The 15933-nt window shown below is 47.6% G+C and overlaps 1 protein-coding gene across 1 annotated transcript; it reads right to left on the bottom strand.

The window, feature by feature from the left end:
- Positions 1-12794: 12794 nt before the first annotated feature.
- On the bottom strand, positions 12795-14228 carry ZBTB42 (zinc finger and BTB domain containing 42). The gene has a single exon (XM_009989285.1). The coding sequence runs from the start codon at positions 14220-14222 to the stop codon at positions 12795-12797; it is 1428 nt and encodes a 475-aa protein (XP_009987587.1). The 5' UTR covers positions 14223-14228.
- Between the last annotated feature and the right edge of the window lie 1705 nt (positions 14229-15933).

Genomic DNA, 15933 nt, shown 5'->3' with positions numbered 1-15933 from the left:
AAATAGACGCGGGATCGCAGAGCTGTTAACCCTACACGTTTCAGTGTCGCAAAGTTCACCGGTGAGACTGTTTTTTTCCCCCCACCAGCTGAGTTCAGCCTGAGTGGTTTAAAGTTTAATTTTATGGATGGTTTAGCACAGCGCAAGTTTTGGCAAAAAAGGGGAAGGTTGCACCAAGCACCGGCAATGCCGAGGTCTGGCTACCAGCTCACCCCTGCCCTTTGGCGAATATCGGATTTCTGAGTGCAGAAGTGAGGATTTCATTCTTTGTTCTTGAACTCATTCTTTCCATCCCAGGGGCCAGCGGAATGTAATCTCTCCAGATGCCAGCACCTCTTAGGAAATTGTAATATAGCAGCTATGCACTGTAAGTGGCTTATTCATACATGGAGAAAAGAATAGTAATATCCTTGGGGGACGGTTTTGAGACAGTGCGCAGTGACACAATCCCTGGGACAGGCAAGATTCACTTCAGCTGAGGAACTGTCCCCAAACACGCTCGTTTCCAAGAGGAGCAGCAGAGCTGGTGTTTCATATTTTACTCTTGGTTTGTTTAAAGTCTTTTCTTGCTGTTTAAAACCACCAGTGCTTCCTTCCTGGGGAGGGAGGCAATGCTTTTAGGGTTACTGTAAATAATCAGAGCCAGAACAATCGGCTGAGTAAATTATCCTGTCCGCTGACACTAACAGGCTCCACTGAGCTCCTAGGAACCTGATCAGCTTTTTTTCCCCTCTTGCTACTATTATAATAAATTAAAGATTTGCCAAAACTCCCTCTTTGGAGCAAAGCAAAAGAAACACCTCGTGGTGAGCAATTCCAAGGAGCATTCTCAAAGCTCCCATTGACCAACTCCGAATTAAGAGGTTCGTCGAGAAGAAAAAGCATGCAGGAGAACAAGGGAGCCCGAAGAGCCAACTGACAGATTACCACACGACAAAGCTAAAAGGGAACTCCAAACCCTGCCAGCGCGGCTGTCCGCAGAGCCTGCCAAGAGCCAGATGCAGCCACGGGGATAATACCCTCCAGGGCTGGGGAGCTGGGTGCTTCTCAGCCTACTGAGCTGAGGACAAGGGGATAGAGGAGCAGCTGTGCACCTCAAGCCCATCATGTCTATAAGAAAAGGGCTGGAGAGAGGCATAGGCAGGTGTCTTTGGAAAAGAAAGGAAAAAAAAAAAACCCACAGGGAATTTGCCTCTTGCCCAGACACTCCTCTGGAAAAAAAAAAAAAAAAAAAAAAAAAAAGCTGCAAAAAAAAACCCCATTCAACGTCCTTCTGAGTAGTGTCTTTCCTCCTTATGCAAAGCAAACCACCACTCGCAGCGGGAGGACGGCAAACAGGTCAGGCAGGGGAAGAAATGACACATGAGCAAGGGAATAACCAACACGCTTTGCAGAATTAGGAACCAAACCGTCCCTAGTCAGGAGCTCAGCGCTCTCCCCTTCTCCAAGCAGGTTTTCATTAGCAACCAGCTCCGATGGCTCTGCAGCGGGATTACGCCGAGGAAAGGGCAAGTTAACACAGATGTGTTGGTGCTAACGTTACCCGTGAACGGAAGTAGCATAAACACAAAATATTTGTTTCGCTGCTACTGTGCAACATCTGTTCGCGATGACTTACTCATTCTCCGCTCTCCCTCCCTCCGGGTCTCAAAGTACACAAGGAAGAGGGAGAGGCTCGCAGGTAACCGATGCCGTCGTCCCCGCTTGGAAGTTGTGACACGTCAGAGCCCGTTCAGCAGCCTTTACGCGGGCAAAAGGCTGCACCGCTGCGCTGGAGTTTGCCCCAGCGGGGCAGAGCTTGGCAGGAGACAGCCAAAAAAACAGACGCTTTCTACGGAAAGTGCATTAACATTTTCTGCAATTCAGCACCTCCACATATGAAAACCCATGGGGATGGCAAACCTGAAGGCTTTTACCTGAAAGGCTGCAAATCTAATACTTTCCTTAGCAAATTTAAAAAAAAAAAAAATCTTAAAAAAAATCATATTTTAAAATTGTATTTTAAAACCCACTGAATCAGCCAGCTTTGGCTGCAGTGCCAAAAGCCAGCTACGCAGTAAGAGCTCTCACTACATCTATTTTTCTTCCACAGAACCCTTTAACACCACGCAGTTGTAAAAGCTAAGGGAGTTTGTGCCAGGTCATGATGCGGAGACAGGCTCTCCCAGGGAAACTCCCGGCACTGACATTTTAGCAACAAGGCTTTTAGATATGTCAACTGGAGACGAGAATTAAGAGATCCAGATATCATGACTGTGCATAAGATCATCCTGGGGGACAAATTTGGGTTTTGTAGTACGTTCCTCATACCTCCCGGCACTCCCCTGTGCTCCATCAGCTGCACACAGCCACATCACATACCCTGAAGACCCACTAAACGGAGAAAAACACACACAAACCGGCATATTTTGAAAAATCATTTTCCAAGATAAATCTCCTACGTTTTCTTATTCGGAAAGCAGTTGACATTTTTTGTTGGGTTTGAAATAAATGAAACAAAAAGCGAGAACTTCTGATCTGAAGGTGAATAATAATGCATTGCAAGAATTTGCCAGTATGCTACTGGAGGCACAGCGAAACAGCAAGAAAGTCACTGTGCTCATACTGTTCTTCAGAGCAGCGTTCAGCAAGTTTTGGCATCTTTTGATGTTTGCAAATACTGTAGAACAAAGTGTTGACTGATCTTTTAAATTCTAGTTTTACAAGCAGCAAGGCTTAAAAGAACCTGAGCCCAACAAACAGGTGGCTTTTGTTGAAAGTCTCAGGTGACTTTTTAGCCTAATTTTAGAGGTAATGAGAGTTTCTGATTCTGTTGATGGTGAGGAGTTAAACTCTGCATTCAGGAAGTTTCTCTGTCCCACAGGCACCAGCAACAAGAAGCAGCAGCGCTATTACCGTCTTTTTAGGGTGACACCATGGCCCAGAGCCCTGTACTTTGCTCCAAAAACCAATTGCCCCTTTTGTGTTGAAGTCTGCAACCCCAGATTTCTCTCTCCCCAAAACTGTCCTCATCCACTGGGTGCAGAGTCTGGCTCTTGTCTTCGCTCATCTATTCCAACCTCCTCCATCACCCTTGCAGGAGGGGATGGAGAACCGCCTGCAGACACTGCTGGCTGCGCCCCAGGCAATGAGGTACTCGTCAAGGCTGGGAACAGCAAGTCCAAGTTCCAAAATGCTATGAAAGACCTGAAGCTCACTCTTCGTCCCTCCTGGGCAATCACCCCTGGCTATTGTACTGAATGGCATCACTGACTTCAGCTCCTTCACTTCCTCAGCTTTGAGAAGGTCCAGACAAGACAACCTCAGGTGCTTGAGACTGTACCATCTCTGGATACGTGGAGCTGAACAGCTTTCAGTGCTCTCGTTTCATGGCATTGAAACTAGGACTGGGTAGCAGCCGAGAAGCTCGGCAGATCTTCCTCAGACCTGCTCCCCAGATAGAGCAACACTCAACTCCCTGGGTAAACTTGAGCTTAACCAAACTTTCCATGCTCCCTCAGAGGGTCAGAGCTGAAAGTTTGTCTCCTGGTGCCCCTCCTACACCTGGGAGACAAAGTGCTGCCCAGACTAGAGGACAACTGTGAGCAGGCATGAATCCCCCTTCACCCTTCAGCCCAGAGCAGGGCAGAGATACGGGTACCTGCAGCACCAGGTGTCACAGACCAGGTGTTTCCCAGCAGCACCAGACCCTTTCCCCTCCAGCAGTGAGTTTTTCCACCATACTCTCAACATATGGCAGCTGAAGCACTCAGGCCATACAGGGCAGAACACAGGAAGGATCGTCACGTTCACTACCTCATTCACTTACCAACACCACCACAGGCTACACCATCCTATGCTGGTGCAGCTCCAGTCTAATGGGTCTCACAAGGTTGACAGCCCCTGGTGTAGCCTGGCCCTTGAACCCCTTTTACTAGCACAATGTATCTGAACACGGTCCTTTCAAATTAAGGCAAGAGAAATTTCATTAGTAAGAGGCTAACGAGGTTATTTCTGAAGTCAGAACCAGAAGTTCAGTTTGAAGGCTACAGGAAAGGGAAGGCAATCACGTTTGGTTTATTTTCCTCTAAAAATTTCAACGGTGTAAATTAAAAAGAGATCAAACTTCTACCTTAAGCAAAAGCCTACAACAAGCCCCAGATGAACACAGCCTGCCGTTGGCCAAGCAGAGGTCAGTCCCTAAGAGCTTCCTGAAGAACAAATACAGCACTGAGGTCTTAACCTTCCATGTTTTACAGAAGGCACTTCTGCATGCATTGACCCAACGGCCCAGTTCTCATCCTGCCCACCTACAGACAGCAGCTTACACCCTGAGGCCTCCTGTATCTTACTGAAACAAAACACCCAGGGGGTTTTGGAATAAGCTCATTCTGCAGTCTGGCTGCTTTGCCAAAGACTGCATCGAGGTCTAGTTTATAAGTTGGGTCAATTCCCCACATAGCCCATTTTTACGGCTCAGTCATCACGCTGCCAGTAGAAGCTTCCTCCTCATCCACCTGAAAAGACAAAAGTATCAGAGCATATGACCTGGGCTAGACATCAGGGGGAGAAAAAAGCTTTCCAGGCTATGGGACAGGTGGGCACCACAACAGATTGCCTAAGGAGGTTCTCACAAGCAGCTTAGCACGTATTTGTCAGGTAAAACCAACGGTGAGTCAGCCCTGCCCAGGAGCAGGAGGACAGATCAGATGCCCAGACAAGGTCTCTTCCCTGCCTCTTTCAAGGATTTTGTGTATGTTCTTTGACAGCAACTGGGTGAAAAGGGTTTGCTTACAAAACATTTTCAGAAACAAAACTGTTAGATTTTGCAGTGTAAGAACATTTCTAAGGAAATGATTAAAAGGAAATCAGCTGCTTCTGACAGCTGATTAGACATCAGAAGAGTTGAAATCCTAGTCACTGTGACTACTCCTGGTCTACCAAAACGAAGATATTTTTATTTAATTTAGAACATAAGGGAGACAGAAGCTGCTGCTTCTCCAAAGATCACCGGACCTCCATAAAATAAAGACAGCTTCTGGTACATGAGAAATGTTGCAACCCATTTCTGGTCCTCGTTCAGTGCTCATTGCCATAACCTAGTGTACAGGTGTGATGGATTTTTGAACACAAGATCTATTATGTTTCCTTCCAGAGGCTCAAAGTTGTACAGGCTTTCGAAACACCTTGCCAGGTAGTTACTTTTTATATTGACTCAGTGTTCGCCCACAGTCGCTGCCAAGCATTAGCTCAAGTCTTACCCATAGGTTGAGAAGTCAGCACTGCTAACAAAATTCTTCAAAACCTGACCATCCTCCTCCCCCTATCCTGAAGCAAAATCCAAGTGATCCTCGCACTTAAGCACCTACTAAAGGGAATGAGAGGAATTTGTGATAGACAAGGCAGAACTGGCATCACCCTTTCTGCCCCCCTCTTGCACCCAGTCCAGCCCCACACAGCATTTGTTCTGCAAAATCCTGCTGAACTGGAGCTGCCTTCTTTCCCCCACTTTGGAGACACTGTATTTTTGCACTTGTGCTTTCGATTGCGCTCTCAATACGACCTTGGGAACGAAGACGGCACCGTCTTGTTCCCATCTTGTGCCAACCAGGAAGCCCAGCGCCTGCCAGACACCGCGGAACATCACAAAGTACAAGGGAGGTTCTTCCTTCCACGGCCAAAGCCAAGACAGCCATTTGATAATTAACCACCGGGATCGAGCCAGACAAGCCACGACAACGAAGGTGAAGATCGCTGCGCTCCCCGGCACAGCCCGCGCCCCGCGGGGTGGCCGGGAGGAGGTTAGGGGCTGACCCCAGACCTCGCTCGCAGACACGGCGGCAGATGTGCCGGGCTTCCTCATGGTCTCCCCCTTGCCTGGCAGATGCTGGACTCTCTGGGAAAGCACTAAATGGATTCTGCTGAATCACTGCAGCAGATGGTTCGTAACACCACCTGGATAGCACAGAAAGGAGAGAGAGAGAAAAGGAAGACTGGGGAACAGAGAGTACCTAGTGTGGGGGCTGAGTTATCCCCAGGGAGAAGTAACCTGTGGATAAGGCTGTCATTTGAACTTTTATTTCCCCAAATTCCTATGTTATTAAGACTGATCACATCCCTTTCCCAGCAATTCTGTCCCAAGGTCTACAATATATATTGCTTCAAAACCCCTTGGGAAAAGCCTTCGAAACCCCTTGGGATGCCAGAGCCCACCCTCTGCCGCCGGAAAAACACTGGCAGCACTGCCCGGCCCAGGCTGCGTTGGCTGGCAGCAGCACCAGCCTTCATCCCGGCCTGCGCCAAACTCCTCTTGCTGGGGTAGGGCATGTGCAAGGTTCAGGTGCATACATGGCCCAAGAATATTAACATGGATTTTTTTTGGGGGGGGTGTGTGTGTTTCGTTTCGTTTGGTTGTTGTTTGTCTGTGTTTTTTCTTAAAGCCAGGCTGGCGAGTATTCTACTTTTCTGCAACAGATCATTTTGAAAGGGCAGAGGAGCCAGCTGTGTACAGCAGCGTGCAGCTGCACAAGAGGGAACAACAAACAGGAAACAGGTAACAATAACCAACGCGTTTGCTCGCTCTCCTCTCGTTGAACAGTACGAGCGATTTTTGCTTCTATTTTTTTTTTTTTTTTTTTTAAATTGGGATGAAAACAGGTAGTCAGGAAGACAGCAGAAGGCTACAGCATGGACATGGAGGGTGTGCACTTGGAGAGCGCTCGGCATCCTCCTGCAGCGGCTCATCGCCACGCATGACGAACACGAAACCGGGCTCCCCGAGCCCTGTCGTTATGAAAGACACCCGACTGCACAAAGTTGCTCAATCTGCGGCACTTCCAGCCAGGCCCTTCCCAGCACAAAACAGCAAGTCATTTGAGACAAAATGTTCTCTAGGCAGGTCGCTCGCAGCCCCATTCGCGACTCCTCCTCCTCCTCCTATTCCCAGGACAAGGCGTTTTCACACACCAACTGCACCGTAGGCTCAACTCCATTCCACTTGAGCCCAGCTTTGTCCTACATAGGCTGTTTTTGCTGGGGCACACCTGCCATTGGTTTCCTCAGATAACAGCTGCTGTTTCATGTTCTGCTGTGCGCCTTCCTCAGCAAAACGGCGCAGAAAGATACTCATGGGCAAGTGAAGCGCAGGGTGGCACGATCCAATCCTGAGCACGAGCAGTAGCTGGATGGTGACGGTACAACCAACAAGCTGGGCAATACAACGATCCCTCTATCCCTCCACCCCAACTACTTCTCATGGGGCACCTCCCTTATTAACATGCTTGGAGGCTTACTTCACCTGCAAGAATCCAATCTAAACAATAAATGCAGTCCCTTCACACAGTGCTTCCCGTAACATAGGATCCAACAGCACCTGGAACCTCCCCTGGTGACATCCCCATGGGTCAGCATGAACTTTCTTCGGTGGCTGGGAGGCACTTGGTCCAAACCCGCACCCCACTACCTAAGCAAGGAAAAAGCCATTCTTCCACAGCCTCCAGCTGCACAGTGGCACACATGGCCAGATGCACCCGGGCATCCACAGCCATCCCTGTGTGTGCCAAGGCCAGACCATCTCCAGAAGGCACTTAGCACTTCAAAACAAAAGCTAAATATAAATAAAAATGTTTCACAACACTCACCCCAAGGAGAACCAGGCTTTGTATGGGTGGCAGGAACCCAAACCACTGGCGTTGGTAGGACTGACCTTTTCCAACCTAAGAAACCCGTTACATGCTGCGATCCTGGAAGATGACAGCCCTTGCAGCCCAAAGTTAGGACAGCGGATGCCCTTGGGGGTCACCTCCTTTCCCATAGGGAAGGGCAGGATGGCTCCCAGCGTACCACAAGCTGGCAGGCAGGGAACCCTGCCTAGAGGGATCCCATTGCTTATTCAGTACGTACACACCCCACACCCCCCCTTTCCAGTGTCCACTTAGTGGCCTGGTTTCTTCTCAAAGCTTTTTATATTTCACATTCCTAAGATTTAATTATGTTATCAGAACAACAGGCATCAGGATTTGGAGTGCCAGAATTCACATTAGCAATTGCTATCAACAAAGAAAACGGGCACAGCATGCCCATGCCAGAGTAGATGTGGGCTGCTCTCCTCAATCTACTCAGGGTTATTTATAGCCTGTTTGCAAGCCATCCACCTCCCAGGTTTAGCTTCCAGCTTGCTTCTTTCTGCGCACCCTCTCCCTCAAAGGAAAGCCTTTTGCCTCTCCCTTCCCTGGCACAGCACCCAGATTTGGACACATTTAGTTAATTTTACGTGGCAGGGGGTGTAAGACACCTTTCAATCTTCTTGCATGCATCCACAACAGAAGAAAAGAGAAAACAGTGTCATAAATAAGCAGCAGGGACACTCACCCCCTAATTGTACAATTTTTAAAAAAATATATATATTTATAGTTTCAACACTTGACCACATTGAAGCAGGATCACTGCACATATCCAGCAGCTTTCCGCCCTCCCTGCAGATGAGGATGGAGGCACAAGCTCCATGAGGCAGGACACATCCTTGAACACAAGAAATACCCACGTATTTTGAGACGATTCCAAAGAAGCAGCTATGTGATAGCAGGAGGGGAGAGACAGCTGTGCCTCCACACCAGCACTAGCCGTAATTTGCCCATCCCTCAACCAGCACCATTTCAAGGCAGTCTGACTCTGCCAGGATCCTTTGCCTCCGAATAATTAAGAAACACAAGATGCAGCACACATCGTACAGGTGCAAACCTCCCCACCAGCTTATTTTCCTCTCCTGAGCAGGAGCTGGCACGGGCAGCTCACACCTTCCTCCTAATCTCAGCTCCTGCTGAAGACAACCCACGTTTTAAGGCAGACATTTAACAGGAGTTGGGTCAGGCCTCAGCTCTCCCAAGCTTGGGAAAGATTCAGCGTTTAAGAGAAGCCCTTCACTCAAATTGGCTGATGTGGCTTCGGTCAGCTGCCAGTGTTGGGATGCTGGTGGGTACTGGCATTGGGATGCTGGCAGGCACCAGAGCCCTTTGCTGGGCTGTCCAGGCACTCTGCATCCCTTCTGCATCCCCAGGCTCGTCACCCGGTCCCCAGCACCCGCCTGCAGCTGTAAAGCAGCATTGCTCAGGGCAGGGCTGGTCCAAAGCTCACTCAGGGCATCGAGCGAGAGTCGAGCCCGTTCACACCTCCCTGATACTCCGCGTAAAACGCAGGAGTGGTGCTGGTTTTAGTCCTGCCCAGTGACTAAGGCAATGTTCGGTCACGCTCTGACTGAGATATGGCAGCTGCTCACATGCCTAAAATTTTACATGGCCCTGAAAAAGAAAGAAATATTAGAGTATACAACAATTTTTTAGAAGAGCTGCACAGCCACCTGCAAAATATTAATAGCAAAATTAAATTAAATCATTAATAATAATAAAAAAAAACAAACACCACCCCCCTTGCGCTAAAGGGAGGAGGAGGAGGCGGCTCAAGCTTACAACTCTAGCACGTTTTATTTTGTGTAAATTTATAAAGACAACAATCCTAGTCACGATTGTCACATTGTACAGCACATACCAATACAGTTGCAAACAGAACTCCACGCAAAACTAAGCGCTAACAGTAGCTTGAATCACTCTTCCTGCGATTGTCGTATCTAGACTAACAGTATTACACTAACACTGAAGAAAAAATAGTTCACTATAAAACAGTGATAGAACGTTTTTATAAAATATATTCCATTCCAATAGCTTTTCTACATACTGTATACTATAAAACTCTCCCACAAAAATTAGTGTCTTTAAATATACATATTTAATCTGAACTGCACCAAGATTAAAAACAATTAAAAATATCAATGATTTTTTTTTTTTTTTTACATTAACTTCACAGTATTTGTTTGTAGTAGAAGACAAATCCAGTGTTTAAAATGCGGAGCAGGACTATCCCCTACAGAGACAGTAACCGCCCCACAGTGAAATAGTTTATGAACAGACAAGCGTAAGTGTGCAACGTTTTTAGTACTTCTCTGTAGAGTCATGAACCACTTTGAAAACATGCTCCGAGCTATTGCAACTTAAAAATAAGAGACACACACAGAGATAGCAAAAAAAAGTCACCTTAAGAACGAAAATAAGTGCAAACATATTTTTACTTTAGAAATTCAAGCTATGAGGACTGGGAACACAAATACCAGACTATTAGAACAGCGTGTTCATGATGTAGTAAAGAATGAGAAAGTATCTTTTTTTTTTCCTCTTTTTTAAAAAAAAAAAAATGCAACAAAACTTTTCCCCCATATTCACTGCAGTACAGAACATGCTCATAGCATCAGTTTAATGAATTATTTCTATACTAAGATCAGACAAAAACTTGCTTCAACTTTTCCCTGCTCCATATGCTAACGATGTTCTTATGGCACATGTTATTTTATGATCCTCTTAAAAAAAAAAAAACAGTAACTGAAGACTGAAATGCAAAAAAAGTGTCACAAGAATGCAAAAATAAGATTACCAACTTCAGTAATGCTGACTCTACATTAAACTCTTCACATGTTGTTCAACATGCAAAACCCATTGTTATAAAATTTAAAGTGAAGTGTAAATTAACTAGTTTTGAAATAGATTAACAGTAATAATTCCACTTCAAAAAAAAAATCTAATAAATACTATATCAAGTATCTTCAGGAGAAAAAAATAACTTAATTTTAGTAGAAAGAAAAATAACTTAATTTTAGTAGATTTTGTTCAGTGCTATTTCCAATCACAGCAAAAAGGAAAAAAAAAAAAAACAAAACAAAAAAAGAAAATGATTAAGTAGAATAAGACCACAGTACCAAAGCCACTTATGTTCAAGATACAGTACTCTCCCACAACTCTCATATGTAACAGGTTCAGCAAAAATATTTTACAGTCGAGAAATTAGACTGAAAACAACAAAACCCCAAACTATAAATAGAAGCAAAATTTCACATTACATGTACATTCATAGTTTAAGAGATGAATAATAAGAGGAGGTTGCAACAAGTATATCCTGAATTTCTTTAAAGGAGGAAGTACTTATTTTAAAATAAAATAATTTAAAAAAATAATCAATCCCATATTAATTAATGTAGGTAGTGCTCACTTTTTGGATCAGAAGGGGAAAGCATTGGGAAATTCTTTCTTCATAAGATGAAATACAGTATTTTAAGCACAACTTTAAAAAATACTCTAACTCAGTGCTTCAAATTCATTTTAAAATAAACGTTTAAGTTTCACAAAACAATTCCAGGAGTGTCAGGAAAGCTGGTGAAGCAACACTAATGCAGCAGAACAACATTCAAAACCCTCAGATAATATTATTATTATATTTCAGTCCCATGTACATGTACCTTGAATGGATAATTTGACTGGAAGGCAATAATCTGATATTTACCCACATGCACAGATCAAAGGATGCTCTATTAGGCAAGTAATTGAGTTATTTCGAGTAAAACTAGTTGCAGTTACAGGCAGCCTCAGTTTACAAACAAACTAAAAATAAAACACCTAAAAATACCCCAAAAACCTCCCCTGAAAAGGTGGAAAGTGGTTTGGTGGGGTGGGGGAAAAAGTTGGGCCACATTTTCCCTCCAGCAGTTTAGCTTCATAGCGCCCGTTGGAAATACGAGCGACTGCATGAAATTTGGCCCAGAGGGAACGACCAACTTCACAAAAAGTGAAATAAAGTAGAATTCTGAGCTGCTGATTTTAGCATAGCAGCAACTTTTCGGGTAAGATAGCAGGGCATCTTCTAACACACAGGGCATGTGTTACCTTGAACTAAGACACCCCAGGAGCCTGGTAACAAGAGGGGTTATTTAGCCACTTCAGGGCCACTGTTCCCCGCTCCCAAGAGGGTCAGGATCAGCCCCTGGGTGTCGATACGGGAATGAAAATATTCACATATCGTTATGATTTTTTTCGTATGTCCTAATGCGCATCCTTCAACAATTCTGGAGTGAATACGCTGCAGACAGAAAAGAGTTTTTCCATCCACGTTTTATGCGCAAAAGCAGCTTTTCAGTAGGTCAGTCCAGGGAGGAGGAAGGGTGGGAAGGGAAAATTTAAGTCAAGCCCCGAGGCTAAAACTTCTCATTCAGATTATAGGACCGATTCTAATACTAGAAGAACTATTCTAATACAATAAAGAGAATAAAAAAAATTACCAGTACCAAAGATGTAGCCAGGAATTCTCAACCCCCTTTATAATTCGAGCCAATTTAAGGTCTCATGTAGCTCTATAAAATAAGAGCACGGCCGCTTACTCTGCGATATGCAGACAAGTTTCTCTACGCTGAAATGTATTTAAATCACAGTTCATCTCTTCAGATGCTTCTATGCAACACACAGAGAGCATTAGGGGAGCTTAATGGAATCCAAATTTTTCTTCGGAATTTGCTGATAGTCTTTTTCCAAACTTAAAAAAAAAAAAGAAAGAAAAAAAAACCCTGACCACGAAGCAAGTACTTTCAGCATGAAAACAGATGCTAAATCATTGCAGAATTACTTAGATCATTTCACATTAATAATGTAACATGGGTGCGCAAGAGAAGACCAAAAGGACAGTGCTGGGAAGGGAGGGTGGCAGGGGAAGGGGGGAGATGAAGAGGTGGGAGGATTGCATTAAAAGGCCTCTGGAGTGTATACCTCTGCATCTTTTAAAGATCATATACCTGAAGTGAATATCACCAAAATAAAATAAAGGAAGGGGGGAAAAAAAAATTTAAAATTCAGATGCTGCCTTTTTTTTTCCTGTTTTGTTTTAAAAGGGCGGAGGGGGGGGAAATAAAAAATAATTAAAAAAACCCAAAACACTAATCACGTGTCTCAAACAACCAAGGACTTCACAAGGCCACAATGAAATTTGCGGATATGTCTGTACAAGTCCCCAGACTGCGTGAACCGTCTCTCGCACCACTTGCATCCATGGGGTTTCTCCCTGGTGTGCACTACTGCGTGGCGGCTGAGGTTGTGGGAATACTGGAAGCTCTTTCCACACTGGCCGCAGGTGTAGGGCTTCTCCCCCGAGTGAGTCCTCTCGTGCCTCTTTAATGTGTACATGCAAGAAAAAGTCTTTCCACAGAGGGTACAAGTGGGGACCGACCCGTCGGGGGACAGGCGGGTCCGGGAGCCGTCCTTGTCGCGGAAGTGGGAGCTCAGGTGCAGCTGAAGGATGTGTGGGCTCGGGAACACCTTGCTACAGAGGGGACAAATGCAGATATGCCCAGGAGGCACAAGGACGCCCGAGGAGATGTCCGACGAATCCATGTCGTCCTCGCTCTCGTCTCGCTCTTGATCTATATCCTCCTCTCGGGCATGAGAGCTGCCATTCCCTGCGAACATGTGTCCTAACCCTGTCACTAGGCTTTTGGCTGAATTCCCAAAATGCTGACTCTCCGGACTCCTGGCTTCACTGTCCTCCTGATCTGACAGCAAGTCTTGTTCATCTTTAACAAGTGGCTCGGTACCCTGCTGCTGGCTGTCGGAAGCCAGCTGTCCAAAGACATAGGAGGGGTGTAAGGAATCTCTCCCCGGCACAGGCTTGAAAGACAAATCCAGCGCGCAGTCCACATCACTCGAAGCCAGGGGATGGTTAACAGACCTTTGGGACAAAGGTCCTGTGGAACTATTGACATTAGCCTTTGTTTTTCCAGCTGCTGCGGCGCACGGTTCTGCCTCTGTCGGCACAGAGCTGACACTTATATGATCAGAGGACCAGGCGGGGTGACTGCTGACCTTTTCTTTGCCTGCTGCTCTCTCGTATTCTGCAACGCTGAATTTTTGTTTGTTTCCTGGGTCAAACTCGTGGACCAGGGGCACTCCGCCGTCTAGAAAATGCTCCGCTTTCTCCAAACTAGCCGCCTCATCATTAATCTTCTCTTCCGAACATAACTCTTTATCTTTCAACTTGCCCTTGCAGACTTTCACAATGTCATACATGTGAAGGTAGCTAGCCGCAGCCAGCACATCTTCCACCGGGAGACTGTTGAATTCCAGCTTTCCCTCATACATGAATTCGAGCAGCAGGCTGAAGGCAGGGGCTGTGACAATGTCACTGTTCAGATGCACAATATCCCTTTTGTCTAACTGGTCCCTGTAGAAAAGATGGAAGTACATACTGCAAGAGGCAAGAACGGCTCTGTGAGCTCTGAATTGAGCTTCTCCAACTAAAACAGTACAGTCACACAGGAAGCCCTGGTGACGCTGCTGACTCAGACACTGCAGCAACTGGCGGCTATGGTCTGGAAACTCCATTCTTCCTTCATAACCTGTTCAAAACAGGAAAAACTTGAATGCTACTGTAAACTAAAGCCTCCTAGCAGCTGTAAGAAACAGATCGGCTTTTTGGTAACGCAAGCCAAAGAAAGAGCCTTGGAGATAACGTTTACTGTTAATTGTCTGTAATAGTTTTTATTAAGGGGGGGGGGGGGGGGGGGGGGGGCGGGGAGAGAGAGGGGAAAAAACCCCCGACACAACATGCTTCTCATCCTTTCGCACCTGCTCTGAACAGGAAAAACTTGATTGTAAGTAAACAAAAGCTAGTAGAGCAGCAGCCCCTCCAACCTTTGTTTCTCCCACTAAGCACTGTAATAAAATTAAGAGGACGAAAGCACACACACATACACACACAAAAAAAAAGACTACACTCCCAGGCTGTCTTCCCGGCAACGCTAACTCGGGGCATCTTTTAATAAAGCATATTACCCACGACATGCACATACACACACGCACATTTAAACTTTATCCTCAGTCGTTATGCACCGAATCACAACAAAACAGTCGCGGCTGGCGCTGGGGAAGCGGCGTTTTTGCAGGGAGGGAGCAGGGTAGGGAGAAGCGGCCCCGGCCCCACGTGCGGAAAGCGGGGCGGGGGGGAATAAAGGGAAAAAGTTTCCCTTGAAGTTATTTAAAGCCAAGGAGGAAAATAAGCGGCATAAGGACAGCGAGAGGGCAGGGCTGAGACTGCAGCGGGCTACCTGCGGCGGCCGGGCGCTTACCTTCCCGCGGGGCGCGGCGGAGCCGGCCGCGGGCGCGGAGCCGGGCGGGCAGGAGGGAGCGCGGGTGCGTGCGCGAGTGAGGCGCGGCGGGAGGGAGGGAGGGAGGGGGGGGGGGGAGAGAGAGGCAGGCGGGAGGGAGGGAGGGAAGGAGGAGTGCTCGGTTTGCTAATTACACCGCAAGCTGGAGAGTCAGCTGCTCTGACTTCACTGCGATGGAAATGCTACCTCCAGCTGTGCGCCTTTTAATGCCATATGTTACTCCAAATCTCGCTACCAGCCAACCACAGCTTGCTGCCTTTTAAAGTTCCAGCAGCCCCATTTATAGCCCGCGATTAAATCCCACAAACTTGCCCCGAGCCCGCCCCCCCCCCCACGTTCTTCCCCCCGCCCCCCCCCCACCCCGGACCCCACCTCCCGCCGCAAAGTTGCTCCCCGCGCAGCCCGCCGCGGTGACCTTCGCCGGTGCCCGGCTCCGCGCAGCGCAAGGAGGCGCGGGGGGGGAGGGCTGGGGGACACCCAACACCGCGGAGCCGCTTTTCGGAGCCCCCCCCCCCCCCCCCCCCCCTTTGCAGCCGCGCTCCCCAACTTTGCAGGGAAGACTTTCCCCTTGCGGGAGAGGGAGGGTTCGCCCTCCCGGCCGCCTCACCGCGTACTTACCGGCGTGCGGCGGCGGGGCTGGGCGTCCGCATGTGCGCGGTGGTGCGCGGCGCTCCGCGGGTGCGGCGCGGGGCCGGCGGCGCGGCGGTGTTGTGGAGCAGGTTGTTCGCCGGCCGCTCTCGCGATACTTTCCCTCGGAGCCGCGGGTGTGTGTGAGTGTGTGTGCGTGTGTCCCCGTCTGGTGCACACAATAGCCCCCGCCGCCCCGGCCAGCCCCGCCGGCGGCGGCCGGTGCGCTCTGCCGGCTGCGCCCTCCCCCTCTCTCCACCTCCTCCTCCTCCTCTCCTTCCTCCTCCTCCGTTCGCCGCCGC

The sequence above is a fragment of the Tauraco erythrolophus genome, chromosome 6 (genome assembly GCF_009769465.1).
Source record: "Tauraco erythrolophus isolate bTauEry1 chromosome 6, bTauEry1.pri, whole genome shotgun sequence".
NCBI lineage: Eukaryota > Metazoa > Chordata > Aves > Musophagiformes > Musophagidae > Tauraco > Tauraco erythrolophus.
The sequence above is the reverse complement of the archived record's forward strand: the minus strand, read 5'-3'. Positions and strand labels throughout refer to the sequence as shown.

What these genes read in the sequence shown, in the direction of transcription:
- ZBTB42 (XM_009989285.1), bottom strand. Translation starts at nt 14,222, where the DNA reads ATGGAGTTTCCAGACCATAGCCGCCAGTTGCTGCAGTGTCTGAGTCAG.